Source organism: Microtus ochrogaster, chromosome 22 (genome assembly GCF_000317375.1).
Source record: "Microtus ochrogaster isolate Prairie Vole_2 chromosome 22, MicOch1.0, whole genome shotgun sequence".
Lineage (NCBI taxonomy): Eukaryota > Metazoa > Chordata > Mammalia > Rodentia > Cricetidae > Microtus > Microtus ochrogaster.
In genome coordinates, this window is record NC_022023.1 from 18,280,078 (window position 1) to 18,301,827 (window position 21,750).

Genomic DNA, 21,750 nt, shown 5'->3' on the forward strand with positions numbered 1-21,750 from the left:
CAACAACTGTCTATCTGGAGTTGATACAGTTTTGGATGACGAAGGCTTAGCTCTCATCCATCACAATTACTGTAAAGGGTTGGCGAGGTACCTTGAGTCGCAAAGGCTCATAAAGCAATGATCAGTACCAAACAGGAACTCAAATCTTCTCATTTTCTAAAGTTCAGAACCCACCCGATGTATGAAATGGGTTATCTGTAAACTCCATGACTCATGTAAAATTCTCCCTTAACAGAACACACATAACAAAACCCCCGAAGTCAAACTGCTACATTTTAAAACTATAAACAGCAGAAAGGATGGGGGGAAACCACTTTACAAAACAGGAAACTCTTCTGAACAAAAATTAGCCACTGCTAAAGTGCGTAGAACACGAATTACCAACCTTGAGCATATCCAAATAACCCTTTAATTTTTTTTTGCTGCAGATTCTCTATGCATGAATTGTTAACTTTAAAACCATCGAACTCTTTTCTTTTTGCCTGAAGGTTAACAGCATACTTGAATAGTTAAAAAAAAAATCAAACAACACAACTTTCTATGGGAGTTACGTTATTATCTGAAGTGCAATGTTCTTCAGATCTGAATAATCCATTTTCTCATGCTTTACAGCAATCCAGACTAGTTCCTCCACGGACAAAAACAAAACAACAAACTACATTGCCATCTCCTCCTGTTATAATTCAGTGCTTTGAAGAGTTCAGGCTCTTACCTGCCCATGTTTTAGTCCTGTGAACCGCACTGTTATGAGAGGAACTTCGGGAAGCCGACCCCATTTTACCGACATGTTTGACCCCCATGCCAGGAAATGTTCTTTCACAGAAGGAGGTGCTCATGCCGGCAGGGCAAACAGCTCAGTAGCTCAGAGCTGCCATTAGCAAAACCATAAGAGGAAGCCAGAAATTGGTTGAGAAAGCACAGAAGGGGAGGGTTGAGGCTGCTTGCTTCCCTGAGACAGTCTTAACTATTTGAATGCTGCTGGTAAAGCTAACTACCCTAAAGAACATAGGAAATGAAAGACAAATGAAGTAACTCTCAAATACATGTGAGGACAGCACTTATACTGTAGTAAGGAGAAGCCTGGCAAGGTTAGAGGCCATACTTATCTAGCAAACTCCTAATAAAAAAAGCAAAGTTTTACATGAAAATATTTTAGCAAAGTTGTCCATGGTAAAATGAGTGACTGGTTATTTTTCTTAAGTTTAATGTATCTTTATTTAATCATTGCCAACATGCTTTAATTGCACTGTGGAAAAAGAATCTAATGACATTTAAAAATAGAAGCGATTTATCACAATGAAACTAGGCTGCTATAAAAGAAAATCAGCTGTCATTTTCCTAAACCTCTCCTTTCAGTAGGGTACTCTGGACAACCATGAAAAGCGAATGTGGTTAGGCATTCTGTACCTTGGAAAGGATGACGGGTACAGTTCTTTCATATATAAGGCACAGAAACTAGGAACTGGGGTTCAACATCTCACTATAAAGTTAACCAGTATATCAGCTGGGGAGGAAGTTAATCCTTTTCATTCAGAAAAAATGTGAGTCGTCCTAGGAATTTGTCTAAAATATTTCCAACGCCTTCTAGTTGTCCTTGTAAAAACCAGAGCTTAATAGAAAGAGACAATCAGTGGCTTGAACACCATTCTCCTTATGAAGGTGAGCACTATGTGTGCAAGAACTTGAACATACGTACAATAAACACAATTCAGCACTACTGCTCAAAGCCAGAACGACAAAAGGAGAAACTGCCCATCTTCCTCTTGTGCTTCCTGTTTAGGTCTTCCAGCTTTCTAAAAAGCACTCAGTGTATATATTTGGCAACTTCTGCAAATTACTAATGACTGTCAAAGGTACATATGCAGGACTGGTAACTAAATCCATTATATAATAAAAACTATACACATAAAAACCTGGCATTATTGGGCAACACATTATCTAGAAATGTGAACCACTCATTGTCTAATAGCTAACTTTGGCTACTCTGAGTGTCTGAAGACTGTTGGCAGACTGTCCCTTGGGTCCCAGGAAAGGAGGGGGTGCCTAGGCTCAACAGAGCTCAACCCACACACAGCTTCTCAAGGCAGCCTCCCAAATCAGCAGGCCAATAATGTGTATACTGAACAGCCAGCCTGGGGCCTGCATAGACCTGGCCTTCTGCCGCTTACTTGCAAGCAGTGTGGGCTCCCGATACATTCATGGGAGAAATAAATAACAAAAAAAAAAAAAAAAGAGGAAGAAGACTGTTGGCAGTCACAGCTTGACATGTGGGATAACAAACCCAAGTTTATAACTGTATTCTTAGATACATATACCAAGGTCACAGACAGAAATTTTCCTAACTATACTCATATACAACTTGTATGTATTATTTTAATACGATATTAAGTGCTTAAGTTTTTTTCTTTAAAAGTAGGTATATTTCTATTAGTAGACGAATACATAAGAAAGATTAACACATATTAACAAATGTTATTTTAACACATATTAAAAATGTGCAGGGGCCGGGCAGTGGTGGCGCACGCCTTTAATCCCAGCACTTGGGAGGCAGAGGCAGGCAGATCTCTGTGAGTTCGAGACCAGCCTGGTCTACAGAGATAGTTCCAGGACAGGCTCCAAAGCCACAGAGAAACCCTGTCTCGAAAAACCAAAAAAAAAAAAAAAAAAATGTGCAGGGCCCTGTATTCAACTGCTAGCACGGAGAAGAAAAAAACAACTAACCCCAAACAGGTTAAAAAGAAGTGAAAGCTCATCAATTATAAAAAAAATAGTATTAATATCTACGGTGTCACTTCCTTTTTTTTAACAACATGGGAAGGATCCAATAGGAAAACAGTAGACTGATACTCACTATCTGCATCAGAGTGGACACGTGACTGCTTTTTTTCATTATCTCTGCCCATATCAACAAAGTGACAGTGTTCTTCAGCAGCAGTCTTATTTAAGTTAGCCTACAAGCTCTCGCTAGAAAGATGACAGGTTAGTACGTCTGGCCACTGTGGCACTTGTAAATACCCGTAAAGGGAACTAACTCTATTACAGTCTAAGGAGCTATGAATTTGCAGTTTTTGGAGTCTTCATTGCTGGAGACAGTACAGTCCCCAAAGATCAAATCTTGAAGTCAAGTTTGAAAGAGGAACCATGCCAATTGCAAAAGAGTGTTGGTCATTTTGCTTAAGGAGAGGAGCAGAGGCAAGAGGTCAACTGGTTCTTTAACAGTGATGACAGACTGACTCTAACACAGATGGCCTTCTTTTCCTGTCCCACCTTATTACCTCCCTCTTACCTAATGCTAGTTCTCTGAGGTTAAAAAAAATATTAAAGACAAAGGAAAAAAGAAACCACTTAGAGATAGATTTGACCAAAGAATAAGCACATGACAGACACCATGTGTGGGAAGTGGGATCACACATAGCCTCCCTGAGTATTATCTAGCCTTACCAGCTGAGACATTTTATTCGAGTTTGTAGGGTACGGAAGTTGGGGTGAGATTCTGTTTTAAAGGTCAAGTTCCAGTTTCTGAGTCTGGACCCACATTATCTTCTCTGCTGTCTGCATTACCCTCAACAATTTTTTGTTTGTTTGTTTTGTTTTTGTTTTTCGAGACAGGGTTTCTCTGTAGCTTTGGAGCCTGTCCTGGAACTATCTCTGTAGACCAGGCTGGTCTCGAACTCACAGAGATCCACCTGCCTCTGCCTCCCGAGTGCTGGGATTAAAGGCATGCACGGCTACCCTCAGCAATCTCAGCATCATATCCACCATGTGGATTCAAAAGCCATGACAATGGGGAGGTGGAGTAAAGAGAATCTCCACTGACGTGCTGGTCTTACAATCTGTTTGGATAAGATTCCATAGTTTAAAAGCAAAACAAAAACAATGGAAACATTTTGAATTTATCCAAATCAGACCATAACATTTTCAAGGTAAAGACTGAACATTACAGACCACTAAGCAGAGAAGCCATTCAACAATACGTGGCTTCTTTATACTGGCTTTCCCAATAGAATTTTCTTTTGTTGATAGCAACTACTGACCAAGCCAGCAAGATAAACAAAACATGTAAGTTCTGTTGTTGCCAGCATGTGGAATACTGTGATTTATCCAATTCTCCTGATTTCATATACATATGTATATACATACATATTTCATAAACATGCAATTTATTTTTATATTATATACATAATATATATATTTAGTTCTAACACAAGTCTTAGAATTAAGCCAATATTTGAACACGTAATTAGGATAGAAACTATTTATTTACTATACTCTATCTTCATTTTGAACTTGGTAAGAAAAACGGTGAAAAAGCAGATTTTGGTATACAAGTTTTGTGGAAAAAAATCCCTAAGAATAATGACCAGACATGGTAAAAAAAGAGTTTATTTTCAAAACCTGGTGTCATGGCTCAGATAGTAAATGTACCCCAAAGGTTCTTGTACTTGTTCACTACAGTATCCCCCTGTGTACAGATGGTGGAACACACAGGAGGTAAGGGCCTACTGGGAAGAATTTCTATGTGTGCCTTTGCAGGGGATTATAGAGCCCCAGACCCGCAGTCTCTTTCTGCTTCCTCTCTAGCAGATGGTCTGACCATGGGGTACTCACTATCCCAGGTCAAAGCAACAGCACAAGGTGAACACAGGCTAACCCCTCTGAAATCAAGGTGAGCCTTTCCTCCTTAGCTGATTTTACCAGGTAACTTGTTACAGTTACAGAAAGTTAGACCTCTAGTAACATTTATTGACCATATTTCTATCAGCTCGCATAACCGAGTGCCTGAAGGTTTGGAGAAAAATGGGAACATTTTTTAATAGAAAAAAATATATTTTGATCACATTTTCCTCTTTCCACAATTCCTCCTAGATCTCTCCCACTTCTCTACCTCCCCAACTGTATGTTCTTTTCTTTCTCTTAAGAAAAAAACCCTGAAAAACCCAAAAATCCCAAACCTCAAGAAATCCTGCAAAAAAACACAAAAATGAAAATCAAACAAAACAAAACAAAACAAAACAGTAAGACCAAAAAAAAAAAAAACCCACAAATACCATTGTTTTGTGTTAGCCAACTTCTGGGTATAGAATAAAGTGTGTAGTTGCTATTAAGAGGGTCCATTTTTACAAGAATGCTGTTGAGTTCAGAATATATGCATGCACATGTGTACTTATGTGAATATATTTAGATACACAATGTACAAAGATATGTTTCGGTGATTCACTTCAAGAGGTCTTAACCAATTATACCTCTGTAAGTGTATTTCTTTGTGTATGCAGACAGATGGTTAAAGGTATGGAAACAGAGTGCAGGGGAAGTGGCGGGTAGTGTTTCCCCTCACTCGTTTGAAATGAAAATAGTTTTGGTTTAGAATCAGGAATCAGTATAAAAGAGTTAAGTTCTTTCTTTTTAAGGCATATCATAGCCTGGTGGTGATGATGGCTCATGGCTTTAATACCAGCAACCTGGAGGCAGAAGTAGGTGGGTCTCTGGGAGTTTGATGCCAGCCTGGTCTACAGACTAAGTTCCAGGATAGTCTGAGCTACATAGTGAAACCCTGTCTCAAAGAAACAAAAAACTAAATAAAAAAAAATGTATATATCACAAAAGTACTAAAATAATAAATCAAAATATTGAGAATATATGTGGTATTATCATAGATTTATTTCTTAATTTTTATATTTTATAGAATCCTGTAATGCACAAACAACTACAATTGGATTTTTGAAACTGAGTTTAAATGTCACTGTGAGCCATCGCATAGGTGTTGGTAATTGAGTACTGGTCGTCTGGAAGAGCTGTCAGTGTTCTGAACTGCTGCACCATCTCTCCAGCTCAAGTTTAAGTGTCTAAATGTTACCTCTTACGCATTAAGGAGGATACACCACAAATCTTCCTAAGTAGAAAGAGATCCAAGTAAGTCTTAAAAGTTCTGGTAATTCCCTGAAGCATAATGTTCTTCCCTCTACATCTATTATGTACATTTCAGTCCTATAATCTTAGCATAAAGTTCTTCCACTGAATTTTAACCTTGATTTAATCATCTTTGATTAAAGTTCACTGTGTGGGACGAAAGGCCAGAGAACTGGAGTTGAATTGCTTCCCCACATTAAACATGTACCCCTTAAAAGAGGGGGGGCAAGACCTACACCAGCAGGGCTTGTGAAAGGGCTCAGTTGTTGGTGGATGGACAACTTTGGCATGCAGGAAAGGAGTGGCTGTATTCCTAGCTACTGCTTGCATTACTGTTACTTTTTTTAAATATTTATTTATTTATTTATTTATTTATTTATTTATTTATTTATTTATTTATTTATTATGTATACAATGTTCTGTCTGTGTGTATGTCTGCAGGCCAGAAGAGAGCACCAGCCCCATTACAGATGGTTGTGAGCCACCATGTGGTTGCTGGGAATTGAACTCAGGACCTTTGGAAGAGCAGGCAATGCTCTTAACCTCTGAGCCATCTCTCCAGCCCCATTACTGTTACTTTTCTTCAGACACGAGCTTGTTTCAAAGCCTCTCTGCAATGAGTCCTATCTACACCTGCTGTGTATGTGCCATGGTGACTGACTGACATGGCCACACAGAAAACGCCCAGGACATACTTACTTTGCTCTTCTTGCTGCTGGACATTTTATTCTTGATGTAGCTGAAGGTGCGACTAACTTTTGTTCCACTCTTCCCTTCAAAATCCTTTTTTGAGGGGCTCGGTGGCAGGAAATTATAATTTTCTTCTGTTATACTGAATGAAAACAAAAAGATGACGTTTTTTGGGACTATAAAAGTTAAATACCGGGGTGAGTAAGAAACAGGCAGAGGCTACTGAATGGTCTCATGTACTATAAAAGCAAGTCTGGAAGTGAACATAAAATAGCATCGGGGATACCAACTTATTTGCTTGAAAGGACATCCGTGAACACAATGGAATGCAGAGTGTGTGCTGAGAAAGCTGGCAAAACAGAACCTTAGGTGAAGGATGAGCCCATTAACAGCAGAGGATACACACCTCTTCTGGTCTTTAGGCCTATCAGTAAACTGTGGACTGGCCCAGGCAGCTATGTACAACTTTTGGGGAGAAGAATAAACATATTTCAGGGAGAAAGTAGACAGATTCATTCCAGAGATTCCTAGAGATCCAAATTTGCAGATTTACTTGTTGAAGAAGTCTGCATGAAATTTATGAAGTATGTATGTTTTTATAATTAATCATGTTTAATTTCAAAAACACAAATGAAAGCAAAAATGACAAGTTAACAGGGATTTTGTGCATGTTGTCAAGTAAAGAATCAATTCAAGTTGGGATGAAAGTCAACGATAGAACACTTACCTAGCATGCACAAATTCCCGGGTTGTTCCCCAGTATTAGGAAAGAAAGATATGGGAGAGGAGAGAAAATAAAACCTCAATTATACATGGACGGAGGTATATAGCACACCCAGCTTTTCTGTTTTGGAATGGGGACAGAAACCAGAGCCTCAGGCACACTAAGCATGCCCAAAGAACTACACCACCAGCCTCCAGCTTGAAAGGCTATAATGGCTAAGAAGATAACAGAACTGCATAACTGCCATTCAAGGAAGCCAGAAAGAACTCAGGTTATTTCATTACGTGTCGTCACTTCATTTTGGGAAAAGGAGTAAAAGAGTAAGCGCATCATACCTCTCTGTCAGGTTAGCACTGGTACTGTGGAAAGACCGTGAATCTAGGAAATAAAAACAGTAGAGGCAAAGTTAGTACACGAGGATCTTGTCCTGATGACAGGTAAAATTACCTAAGAATTCACAGATTTTTCTACAAAGTCTTTGAAAGTCAGTGCATGGTGCCTCTTCCTTAAGAAGTTCAGGAGGAGGAGAAAATAAACTGAAAATCTTCAAATTAGAATGTAAGTAGGAGGCAAGGGAGTGAATTTCTCATCAAGAGAGCAATTTAATCCAGAATCTGAGTAACTGAAAATATTAGTGTTTATGCTTAAATACAGGTGAAGCAATTCAGTTTCTGTTTTAAATGAAAGGTCAGTTCCCACAGACCATCTTTCTGAGATGCTATGAAAGAATATGAAAGAAGAAAGTTAATGTTACAGCTTTTACACCCGATCCTGTCTGTATTTATGTACATTGGAATAATCTAATATCGTCTAGTATTTTCCTGAGGATTCCTGGAAATGGAGCAAAGTGCTGGCTCAAAAAGCCCTGGCACCACCTCTAGTGCAGGAAAGACTTCTCCAGATCAGGCCCTCAACTGTGAAACGAAGGGTACCAGAGTGTTAGGTCTTTCAAGTTGTCAGTGATAAAATGAATGGGGCAGATGCATTCTTCCTTCTCCTCCCTCAATGGAAATGGAACAGGGCTACTAAAATTACTGTTAAATGAGGTAGCAGGGCAGTAAATAGAAAAAGGGAACAGTAGAATTATTTCTCTATAAAACATATTAATATGGATAAGTAGGTAAAAGGATAATAAATAATAGTAAAACAAGAATGATTTGAACTAATTATCGGGAATTTAGAAGAGAGCAAAGCCTCAACCAAATGTAAATGGCTTTTAATTTTTAGTGCCATAGCTGATACCTAACTACCGTGATCATGTGGAGAAAACACACACTTTCTTCTTCAAGGTCAGTTTCAGAGCCTCTGAGGTTATTATGAGTAAAATTTGAATCTGAGAGATTTGAAGATGCTCCACAATGACATTAGTGGCATTTTAAACTTTTTTAACCACAAATCTGACCTACATGTTAAATACAAAATTATAGTTGTTACTGTAATTGTTCTTATATTAAGTGTGTAACTTAAATACTCAACTGGCAGGAATAAACTAAATGAAACATTAAAGGAATCTTCAAACTTCTGTTTTTCTGAATGTGACGACTTGGGGTTCATGGTAGTTTGAATGTAATTGGCCCCCAAAAGGCTACAGGACATGGCAATATTAGGAGGTGTGGCCATGTTGAACTATGTGTCACTGTGGATTTGAGAGGTCCCCTATGCTCAAGTTAGGCCTAGTTCAGTTCACTTCCAGTTGCCTGTGGATCAAGATGTAAGACCCTTAACTCTTTTTCCAGCACCATGTCTGCCTGTACACCGCCATGTCCTGCTGTGATGATAAAGGAACTAAATCACCACTCAATATTTTTCTTCATAAGTTGCCATGGTAATGGTGTCTCTTCACAGCAATAAAAAACCTAAGAGAAAGACTGGTACCAGGGACTGGGGTATTGCTCTGATAGGCCCGACTATCTTTCTGTTTGAAGGAATAGGGATCTTGGAACTGTGGGTTAGAAAAGCAGTTGAAGGCTTTAAGTGCTGCTTAATCGGCCATCCTAGGAAAAGCATGAAAGACAGTGGTGCTGAATGTGATTTGCTGAACTGTAGGTGGCCGGATCAAAAGGTTTTAGAGGAGAAGAATATTAATATGTGACGTACAGATTATTCTTGTGATATTTTGGGAAAGAATGTGGTTGTTTTTTGACCTTGTCTGAAGAGTCTGTCTGAGGCTAAAGTGAAGAGATTTGGATTAATTCCACTAGCAGAGGAAATCTTAAAACAGCCTAGTGTAGACTCTGTTTGGTTACGAGTGTTCATGCTTATAAAGATTTATAATGAAAAGGCTCAAGCTGAGCAAGGAAAAATAAAAATGTACAATTTGAGGAGAAAATAGAGCAACAGGAAGTGGAATGTAACTAAGTCCTGTGTTCAAGGAGATAAACAGAAAGCTGGTAAAGATGTATTTTAATGAGGGGGCCATGTTCTAGCCCCATCAAGCAGCAGAACTTGGCAGCTTTGGCTCTTTGGTTTTGGCTTTAGTTTCAAATACAGAAGAAAGGGGTTATGGAATCTTCCTCCACGACTAAGGAAAGCCACTGAGGCCAGGCATTTGTCTGAGGTGTCCTTGAATGGAGGCACAGAGAGGCCACTATGTGAAGCTGTAAAGGAGAAGTCTGGATTGCCTTGGAGACTCCAAGAAGCCAGAGTCCTGGGATGCCTGCTAAGGAAAGCTCCTAGCACAGAGTGGAACCAGTTCAAGAGAAGTGAGTGTGTTGTAGTCAACAAAACTGGAAGGAGTTGGAGATCTAAAGAGCATTTTGACACTAAACATGGAGAAGCAAAGTTTGGAGTCTTTGGTTTTTGGTCTTGCTTTGGTACAGTTTTTCCTCGCTATGCCCCCTTCCCTCCATTTTGGAATGGTAATGTATGTCCTGTGCCATTATATGTTGGAAGTGTGTGATCTGTTCATTTATTTTGATTTTACAGGGGATTGCAGTTAAAGTGATTGCCATGCCTCTCAGAAGAGACTCTGAACTTTGGTCTTTAAAACATTGTTGAGACTGTGAAAGACTATGGGACATTTTGTATTATGATATGGTTACAAGCTTGTGGGGGCCAGGGAGTAGAATGTGGTACTTTGAATGTAATTGGCCCCCAAAAGCTTATAGGGAGTGGCACTATTAGGAGGTGTGGCCTTGTTGAAGTAAGTCTGGCCTTATTGGAGGAAGTGTGTCACTGTGTGGGTGGGTTTTAAGGTCTCCTATGCTCAAGCTAGGCCTAGTTCAGTTCACTTCCTGTTGCCTATGGATCAAATGTAGGACTGTCAGCTCCTTGCCCAGCACAATGTCTGTCTATACGCTGCCATGTCCCAGTGTGATGATAATGAAGCAAATCGCTGAAACTGTAAGTCACCCAATAAAATATTTTCTTTTGTAAGAGTTGCTGGGTCACCCAATAAAATATTTTCTTTTATAAAAGTTGCTGGGGTCAGGCTTTCTCTTCACAGCAAAAGAAACCCTAACCAAGACAGGTTTTTCCTATTACATTTACCATGTTTGGTAACAACAGCTGGTTCCTAATTCTGCAGAACCTAGTTGCGAAACTATAAACATTTTAACCTAAGATACCTTAGTTAGCTTTAAAACAAGAGCCTGGATTAAAACAATGGCTTTTTCCCACCCAGGAGTCTTCAATGATATAAACATTCAGTTCTTTCAGACTGCCAGGCCAGGACATCACTGTAACATTTAAGCAACTCACTAAATTACACTCTAGTGAACTATGCAAAGTAAAAGTCAAATTCCTATTGCAGAAAAATACCCAACAAAAAACTTGGCCAAGAAAAAAAAATAAACCACTGGCTGATTTCTGATAGATGAAAACTAAATACACATGTGATTAGGTGGCAAGAGAATCTATGGTAGCACCTCTAAGAATTCCCAATGGTTTTATTGCTAAAAAAGAATTTATTTCAGTTACTATGACTTCTTACATGTGCTTTGAAAAAAAAAATGGATTAATTTACCAGTGTAACCCAAATTAGTGCCTCTAAAATTCCTGACGTGTAGAGACTTTAAAAGTATGCAATAACATGGCCATTTCCATGACAAAATTATAAACAGAAGACAACAAACTTGTCACTAACCCTTTAAATATTATTGCAGATAAATAACATTTCAATCACATTTTTATTTTAAGACACAAAAAACATGCAGATACTATATACTCAGGGATTTGGGGCTTCAATCATTGAACAAAAGAACAACAAAACATGTTCTATAGAATAAGAGTTTCATGGAGCAGAGACGGTCTTATTTGTTATTATGGTTTACTAATTAATAAATCTGGGAAGTACAGCACACCAAGTACTATGTTGGGATGCCACAATGTGCTAATTAGTATTTTAAAGCTGCTCACCTGAGCTTCCCAATGTGTTAGACTACTCCCTCTCCATTACTCTTACTGGTATTTTTGGACAGAATGAACAGTTTAAGAAATGCTAGACCCTGGACTCAAAATACTCTTCTTCATCTATATTTTTAAGATTCCAGTGGGACCAGTACAATTAGTTCCCAGTGATAATGAAGTTCTACTGAGGTTTTGGTTTGTTACCATAGCCTGGCTATTTGCTATAGTACTAGAAATACTTTGGACCGAAGACATTTGAGAACTTCTGAACACTCAAAGTTGAGGTGGATTTTTGCAACTTTCTGTCTACTAAGAGGGATAAAATGTAAATATCTCATTGTTTCTTTGCCAAGTATCTTTTCATAGTGAAAAATATGCTGAACACCAATGAGGCTACCATTTAAAACTAAACCATATCTCTATGTCACAGACACTTTCTTTTAAAAGACAATGCAAAGTGGTGGCTACAATAATTTTTATACATGGCTCCTACTTCAGATCAGCAAGCAGAAGGACAATTATATGGATGGAAGTGTTAGGCACTCATATTAGTTCTAACACAACAATTCATTACTTTATGATAGAAATTGTTTTACCACAAAAAAGAGTAAGTCCCAGAATATCCAAGAAGCCCTCCAAAATTGAAGTCAAGGTTTTCTAATAAAAGGATACTTAAGTGCATTTCAAGTTTACTAAAACTGATTTCTCAAAATATTTCATACTAGGTGCCACTAAGAACTTAATAATTTGAAACCTGTAACTCACTGGAGTATGGCATGATATAGAGTTTGAGAAGAACAAAAAGCGAGAAAAATACATAACTTTCATTTCCTACCCTATGGGATCTAATCTCATAGTTTTGTTTTTTAATTATATGAAAAGACTGGAAGAGAAACTTTTGGGTGTCACTGATAGATAGCTTAGCTATCTGTCCCAGGACACAGAGAAAAATGGGTAATTGAAATTAAAACTGAAGTGGTCAAGATGAAAGTTTTGTAAAAGTAGCACTCGTATTATAAAGGGTAGAAGCGGGATGAGAATACACCCCTCATGCCTGTATTCTGGAAAGACACCTGTACTGAAACAATAGGTGTTAGTAGTTATAGATAATGACGACAGAAATCTGGTTTCATTAAAATTGACTTGCAAAGTCATGCAAACTCAAGAGACTTAAAGAGGACAGCATACAAGGAGATAAAAGTCCTCAAATAATTTAATTCTTTTAGTAGCAAGCTTATAGTATTTAAAAGCTAGCCAGACTTTGGAGAACAACCACTAGACACCAAATTAGCTTACTTACTATGCAACTCTTCCTCCTCATCACTGGAATAAGAAGAGCCAAAAGAAAAGAGAGTTTTAGATTTAAGGAGGAGTGGAGAAACGCTGACGGAAAAGGAGATCCACCTTGCTGGCTTCATCTGCTGCTGAGCTGAGAAGTAGTAGTTTAACAGAAAGACATTAGAGGACGAAAGAGTTATGGTAGGACAAAGGAAAAGGTACCCTAACCTATGTGGGAAGAGGATAATGTTGACAGCCTTTAGGATCTCAGGAAAGGTTCTCAAAATTAACAATCTATGAATCTATGAATATATGTATGCATGCACGCAAGAATGTATCTTGTTTTTGTGAGACAGGTTTTCTCTGCGTAGCATCGGTTGTCCTGGAATTTGCTCTGTACACCAGGCTGGCCACGAACTCAAGAGATTTATCTGCCTCTGCCTCCCAAGTGCTGGGATTAGAGTTGTGTGCCACCACTGCCCGGCTAACAATGTCCTTTATTTATATAATCACTTACGAAATGAAAATTGTAATGCAGTTTAACAATCACCTAAATATATGTACTTCCTAGATTTGAAAGCAAGAAGTAAACTGTTTTTAAAAGTCATAGTTCATAGCTTGACTTTTCCTTCTTCAAGCTGTACAGACAACATTCAACACTGCTGCTGCTCCGGGTTCAGTATTTACTGCCTTTCTCGCTCATCCCAAGTTTCCTACTTCATGTCTACCTCTTCCTAGTATATGCACATAATTCACTAGGGTCTCCTTTCAGGATCAGACTCACTCATCTCCTTGTCCACCTGTGTGTGAGTGGACACTACACAGGGAGCTGAAATATGTCTTTTTCTGCTGCCTTGCTCTTCCTCTAGTCCTTCACCAGCCATGCGGTATCTAACATCTTAATTTCTCAAGGTACAAAGCTGGGTGCCATCATTGGATCCTTACAGCATACCTCATTTGGGCTTTTCTGAACTTCAACTTCTCTCCTGAGATCACTATTCTGAAACAGCTGCACTGTGAACCCTGCAGAAACCCTCTACTGACCTGTAAGACTTTTCTTCCCAACACTATTTCCATTGGGGTTGGTCTGAAGCGCTCTAATCAACGTGATTCTAACTGCCTTTGGGAAGAAACCCTAACTTCTCAGTTTAGATTTCCATATACCAATTCCTAGTTTATTTTGGTCTAAACTTTCTCCAGTTTCTGAGGTCTGATCCTTCCAGAGTACTGAGTGTTTATTTTGGTTGCTTCACTTACTATTTTCTATTAGAGTCAACTTGTTCTCCTATCTCTAAGTAGTAAATATAGTCAAGAAAGAAACTATCAGTTAAGTTCATCCTTCTTCCACATTGTATAGTTTGTTACACAACAAAGAATTGGTACCCAAATATAGACTAAATACACAGATATGTGAATTCTCCCTTTATCAGGCTTTTGGGAATCTTAAGGCTCTCTATCAAATCAAGAGAGAATGCCTTGTACCTATATGAAAGCTACACCAACCAATCAGATTAGGAGGTTGAGCTCCCACCAACTGGGTGAAATGAACTGTTTTGTCCCCATGTATTTGCTTGGCCAGGCAAGGTCACTGTTCTTGCTGAGTTTCTTTTGCTCTGTTTGTCTGTGTGATAGCAGGAATATTATTTCCAATAATTTGGGGTTCCTTTCCAAAATGACGAACGATGTCCTTGTTTCTAAAACTGCTTAAATTACAGTCAGGGAAAAAGACCTCAGCACTATTTGGGGTCACTGTGAACTACACAACTCCATTATACAACAGGAAGTATGCTAAGACTTTAATTCACATTATAGCCACAGCATGTTATCCCGACTTAACAGCTGAAGCTGAACTGAGGGCAAAGGGTTTCTGTGACAAGGAGTCACTCAGCTATCCTATGTGCTTACATAAAACATGAGTTAAACTGCCTTAGGAAACTCTGACTGCAAACTTAGTGTGATGATGTGTGCCTGCAATCCCTGAACTTGAGAGGGGAAGGGCCTCATGCATTCTCAACAAGAACTGAACTCTACTGCTGAACAGCAGGCCCAACTGCCCTTAAAAAATGCATGTGTGTGTATTTATGTTCAGGTGTGTACACACAGGAAACCAAGATAGAGTCAAGGTTTCCTTGAATCTGGAGTTTATGTTTCTCAGCTAGGCTGAAAGGCAGCAAGTTCCAGTGGTCCTCTTGCCTTTGCTTCCTACAGCATGTCGGCATCCCAGAAAAGCATGAGAACATGCCTGGCTTGTGTGCAGGTACTGAGATCTCAGTACAGGTGTTCATGATACAGAGCAAAGAATTCTCTTTCATGTCATCACTCTGCTGTGAAAACTTGTAAGATTAAACCTCTAGTCAGCCAAGATATAAGATAGAACCTTTTATTAATGAACAGCTACGTTAATCTCCAGTTCTTTTTAATTAAATTTTAAGAGGATACTGAAAAAAAATATCATAGACACCAGGATCTTGTGTTTAGTCTCCAGAATAGCTGGCCTTGTTTATTGTGAAGAACATGTATTATTACTCATTTTTAGACTTAATCTTTGTATCATGATATCACACTGTAATTACTCTTTAAAAATAAATTTTAAAACAGGTTCCTTGAGTTACATAGATGGCTCAGTGGTTAAGAGCAATGGTTGTTCGTCCAGAGGACCTGGGTTTGATTCCCAGCACCCACATGGCAGCTCACAACTGTCTGTAACTTCAGTTCCAGAGGACTCAATGCCCTTTTCTGGACTTTGTGGGTGCAGCACGCGTGTGATACACAAACACATACAAGCAAAACACCCATACACAAAAATAAAATAAATAAATCTTAGTAATAAAAAGGAGGCTTCTTAAGGAACAAGTTGGTGACAAATATTTGTACAGTTAAAGTATATATGTAAGCATTTTTAATCACATATGCCCTGTGTCTGTAGATTCTGGTTGTCCATTCTTTCAGACTTAATCCTCTTGTACTTGCTTAAGTAAAAATATCTGTCAGTTCTGTCTGCTGAGTGTGACATTTCAGAGTGCTTAGAATGGATTGTCTTCTGACAAGTTTAGCAGAGACAAGATCACTTGAGAAGTATTTACAGATTTAAGGAGCCTACTGTGACATGAATACTCATTTCAACATCTGTTCTTGTGTAGGATCCTGGACCTAGGAAAAGGTGAGGAAAATGGATCATGTGTCTGTATTAGTTCATTTGGTCAGCATTAACTTCCTGATTCAGATAATTATGTTAATATAATAAAGAGTGACTTTGTTCTTAAGAAACATTAAATTAGTTAGAGGTAAGGAAACCTACTCTCTGAAGGGGAATGATAAGGGAAGTATTCTGGAAAAGAAAGAATTAGTCTAACATTTGGGGATAGAAGGGAAGAACACACAAATTCTTTACACCAATTTTGTTTGTTTTGTTTTTGTTTTTTGAGACAAGATTTCTCTGTGTGGTCCTGGCTGTCTTCTCAGAGATCTGTCTGCCTCTGCCTCCCAAGGTGCTGGGATTAATGGTGCGTGCCATCACTTCTCGGCTTCTTTACACTAGTTTTGTCACGGATTTTTCTTGCCATGTATTTTTCCAGGGAGAGTCATTTTACCCATTTTTCAAGTCTGAAATTATTTCAAAGCCCTTTAAGCAATGATATAATATTTATAGCCCACAATATAATGAAACAATGTATGTATCAAAGAGATTTTTTTCTTAGTCAGAGGAAGAGTTGAAAGCTGATTTCTACATTAGCATTTCTGTTTCTGTTTGAGTATGAAGTCAGTTAGTCAAAAGGAGAAGCAGACAAAATTTGGAAGTTAATAAGATCCCAAAGTAAGAAAAATGATAGGAAAAGTGGCTAAGATATATTCATTTTTAAAAAAGTAGTATACTCACTGTCCAATCCAGGATGACTAATTGTCATTAATGAGATGGATTTTGTCAATGGAGAAGAAATGGCTGATGTACAGTAATTAAATCCCTGTTGTTTAGACCTGTGACATGTCTATAAAAAAAATGAAGAATGGGTTCTAAGTACATGTTCATATATTTAGACACATGCAGAATTTACACCGACCCAACCTGGTGAAAAGAGACTTGGAATCCAGTCTATGACTGCTTAACAGTTGCTCAGCTTTTCTAAGCCTGCCTTTTTCCACCCAAAACTGATGAGTATTAGTCATTCACAGTGGTTTTACATCCCTCAGAACGTCTAACAATGTTTCAAACTGAGTAAGTGATCAGTAGGTATCTGCTGGGCACACAATCCGGTAACTTCACCGGAAGTAACAGATCATAGGGCGTACTGCTCCTCTGAAAAAAATCAGAACATATTCACAGACACACAGTAGGATATGTTACTCGGATTATCAGGAGCTGGAGGCTGGGATATGAGTAGGAAGTATTTCAAGAGCATTAGCAAAGCAGCAATGCATTTGGGAAGGAGCTAAACCTCTTTCACTTACTCACTGATTCTACATGAATGCAGGGTGACTGCAATGTAGTAACAACTTCCTTGGCAGTATTGCTGGCAATTTAAATCCATAGCATTTTAAAAGCTGTGTAGCCCAAAGTAAAGCAGGGACTCCTTTTAACACCCCTGAAGGAATCATTACTTCTGGTAACAAGGGACTCACACTTCTTTTGAGACAGCTCATTCTAATCCTCTCACAAGATGAAATCTGCCTCCTTAAGAAAGACACTGAACATCTTACTCAGCATGCACTCACTCAGCTGGGCCAAAGACTTCTGATTATTTAGCGCTTGTTCCATCTGTAACCATGGAATTTGAGGCAAACAGTTGCTATGTTTCAAATACAACTGTGAGGCCTGAAAAATGACCTCAGCGAACAGCAGAGACTTTCAAGAGGAAGTTGGCTGCAGGCAACTAGTCTAGATCAGAGAGATACATGCAGCACAACACCCACACTGAGGTTGTGCTCAAGAGGAACTAAAGGTAAGATGAAGGTTCTAGGAAGACCATGCAAGCACAGCACAGCACAAAAATGCTTATGTTTATCTAGAAATGTTGACTTTATTTAGAAAGATTAAATCAGAAAGATAACAGTGGTACTAAAAAAGACAGGGTCATCTGTTGAATTTCTGGATATAATCCATCTCAGAAAAGGTCACACAAACAGTATTAAGAAAATTAAAATATTCTCCTTAAATCCTGTCTACTTTTAAGTTATGGAAAGAAGCAATAAGCCCAAAGTGAGCAAGTCTGAGTTCATACTGTTCAGCCAAATGTTATGTGGCATTAGACAACTCACTTGCAGTGGCTTGGAGCTCTTACAGTTAAGGAAGGGAATCAACAGGTATTTCTTGAACAGTATAGCTGAGACAAAGAACATGTTTTCTCTAGTAAATAAACTTGGGGCATGGACTTTAAAATTGGTAAATGCGATAATGACATGCAATACACTTTAAAACTCAATTTACAATGAGCTGGCAAAAGAACAACACAGACAAAGGAAGCTGCATGCACTGAACACTTTCCCAATCCTAAAACATTATGATGGAATATTTACATCTGTGGATATTAATGTATTTTTACTTGAAAATGCTATTTTTATACTTATTTATTTTTGTATAGAGTGTTCTTTTCTGAATGTATATTTGTGTACTGACTGGTGCCCCTGGAAGTCAGAAGGCATTAAATCCTTGGAACTGGACTTACGGATGGCTGTGAGTCACTATATGTGAGTGCTGGGAACCGAATGCCAGTTCTCTGCAAGACCAGTATTCTTAACCACTGAGTCATCTCTCCAGTTCTGATTAACGTATATTTAAGTATTTATGTTTAGTGATTGAAAACATGTTATTTCTAGACTTGAAGATATCATTTAGTAGGTAAGTAATTACATTTCTAGCTTTATACTAAAACTAATAAAAAGCATTAAATCAATGAGATCATATTTGGGGATAATGTTCTACTATCACTGCTATTAGCAATATATACCAATTTTAGCTTTACCTGCTGATCAAACACCCTATGATGCTGTCTCTGGTCTGGCTCCAGATGTTCTTCTGAAAGTGACATCAGAGAGTCTCTCTGTTCCTTGCCACTGAAAGGGTTTCTGAGCTCACTGGAATTTGCAGAGCTCATTTCTAGAGATGAAGATGGTTTATTTCCAACACCAGCTCCTCCTGTCAAGCCTTCCAGACTGAAACTGAACACAAAGCACAAGAGTTCATTCATTGTTTGTAGTTTTCAGAATGGGAGGAAACAAAAATCCCTCTAACTTGTGTTATTCCTGTGTCTCCTGCTCAAAATGTGTACAGGACACAGAGCAGATGAGCACCACTCAGCCCCGCAGGGGTCCTGGATGCTGAGAAAGAACCCCAGACACGTTTACTTCCCTGCCTCATTCGACTTCTCTAAATGCTGAGCCAGACATCATTTTCTTAGTTGTTTTTCAACATATCAATAGATGAATTTATCTCATATTGTATATATGTATTGGTTTTCATTGATGTGATCAAAATAATCTCTCCAGACTCTAACTCATTTAATGCCAAATGTCACAAAGCACAGTCATAAGGAGCTTTGAGAACGAAAAGTGAGTGAAATGGCTGCGTGCTCATCACAGGGGCCATTATAAAACTTTACACTCAATTATACTTTGGTTGACAACTTCCTGGGTATACTTCTACTTATTAGTTTCTCTAATAAGCAATGCCACTGTGCACACCCATCCAGCCAGTTCCTGATGATGGCTTAGTGAGAATCATCAGCTGCAGAAAGGCACATAAAAATAATGCTGAAAAAGCAAACAGGGTGTGGAATTTTAAAAGGGAGGTTACTTTGTGAAAGTAAGAGGGTAAGGAGGAAGGCTAGCTGTCTACCCTCTGGGGTCGCTAACTAGAATAATGCGCACATCTGCTGTAACTACAGTGGGACCGTCTTTGAAAGAAGAATACAGTTGTAGCTGTGTTCTCAGTTACTCAGCTGGAACTGTATTTGGATGTATACTGAAGCTATATAGTTACTTCTGTTCTGGGAAAACTGTACAGTTAATTGCTACAATTAAGTTCATAGATTCCAGCCCCAAAGGGTTTTTCTTCATAGATTACTTAAAAACTGAACCCATATGTCTCTATTGTCTCTAGTGGGTAAACGATTAATAAATTTGTTGCTCTTATTTCAGTTGACAATAGAAGTCATAATGAACTGAAACTAAATGTCTATGTAGAACCCACTTTTAACACCAGGCATAAGAAGAAACTTTAGCCACGTGAAGAAATTTAGTTTTCCACTGTGAATTATCTGAAAAGCCTGAGAAAACTTGATCTCCATTTACTACAAAACTTAATTCTGAAAATTTTAATAATTAAATCTGTCTGCTTAACTCAAAGACAAATACAAAATGACGAGGTACCTAAATTAAGAACTTAAATGTAGAACTTGGAAAATATAATAGAAACCAGGGCCTATTAGTTGTTTTGATTCATTGTTTTCCTAAGAATCTGGGAACTTGGAAAGAAGAAAACAAAGACAAGGGCTTACATCACAGACACAAGGTTCATGCAGAAACACAGGCAGCTATTGCTACTTGAGACAAACGATAGAGCAGTAGGCACTGTTCCTGGGCCACACTCCTGCAAACGGGTTAGTGGCATCCACAGCGAAGGCAGCAGTACACTAGGCTCACAGATAACATAGTCTGCCCATATGCATTCCAGCCACAGAGAAGCCAGCTACAGCCCAGGGCCAGAAGTCCTACTTTACAGTTCCTGGTTTGGTGGCTGGACATACTATACCTTCTGAAATTAAAGTCAGCATTCAGGGCAGCCGAGTATTGCACACCAGAGGGACACCAGCTCATACTGGAGATGACATCAAAGGCAGAAACAAGAAATGGAGGGAGAAAAGGGGAAACAGGTTTGGGTTATTCAGTTTAAAAAGAAAGGACACAGAGATAGACTTATATAACCACTTATAAAAAAAAATAGGAATGCAACGATGAGAATTTAGGAAAAGACTAGAAAAAGAACCTCAGGAATTTAATACTGTGCAGCTGATGTCCACTCAGTGTTTTGGGAAAGGTCATGTGTGCTCTTTACAGGATAACTACTCAATTTAAACTAAAGAGCTCCTTTGGCTAATCCCTTGGCAAAAAGTGCACCCCACTCAGGGCTTCCTCTGCAGACATTCCCCTAGGTGTTTCAAAACCTCTGTTGTGGCCAAGTGTCTCTCTGTATTCATCATTGCTCCCACATCCCTTGACTCTGGTTCCTCGGCCTGAATGGAAGGGAAACACTACAAACAGCTCAGAGGCCTCACTGAGAAGTCAGTATTTTTCCCTCGTATGTTCCCAGTAAGGATCCAGATAAGCCATGCAGCACCTTATACAATAACAAACACATAGTTCTTCTTTAGAAGCATTCATTAGGCCTTTCTGCTTAAAATGAGGCAGCTCCAATAAAGGCCATACCTTCCTTCTGATAAGCAGATTTATTTTTCTTAGAGTTTTATGGTATTAAGATGGAAATGTCTTTAAAATTTTAATTTTGTATTTATTTCCCCCAAGATTAAAAAAAAAAATCCATGTGAGCAGTTGTTTTCTTGTTTGTCCTATGCGAGATAACAGGGGAGGAAAATCTAGGGTGAAAAGGTTAAAACAAATTATACACAGGTACTTTATGACCAAACTAGATCAAAAAGGTCAGAATCTTTGTTTGATGCTTTATTTGTTTAGTTACTGGAGACATATCCCCAAGGTGTGGTCCGAGGTCAGAAATTTTGATTAATAAGTACTGTCGCCTAAAAATACTGCTCTAGGGGCTATAACTAAGTGCTTTCTCTTACACAACAAAGAGG

The 21,750-nt window shown here is 38.6% G+C and overlaps 1 protein-coding gene across 2 annotated transcripts in view; it reads right to left on the bottom strand.

The window, feature by feature from the left end:
• Akap13 (A-kinase anchoring protein 13) overlaps positions 1-21,750 on the bottom strand; it is a 269,674-nt gene that overhangs the window by 52,352 nt on the left and 195,572 nt on the right. The window contains exons 13-17 of one of the 2 annotated variants that reach the window (XM_026784275.1): positions 20,691-20,756; positions 18,904-19,099; positions 16,824-16,932; positions 7,657-7,699; positions 6,607-6,739 (exon numbers count right to left, since the gene is read on the bottom strand). In XM_026784275.1, the coding sequence (XP_026640076.1) occupies positions 6,607-6,739; positions 7,657-7,699; positions 16,824-16,932; positions 18,904-19,099; positions 20,691-20,756 (547 nt within the window). The remainder of the gene's footprint in view (positions 1-6,606; positions 6,740-7,656; positions 7,700-16,823; positions 16,933-18,903; positions 19,100-20,690; positions 20,757-21,750) is intronic. The other variant, XM_013350228.2, reaches the window with a different exon arrangement.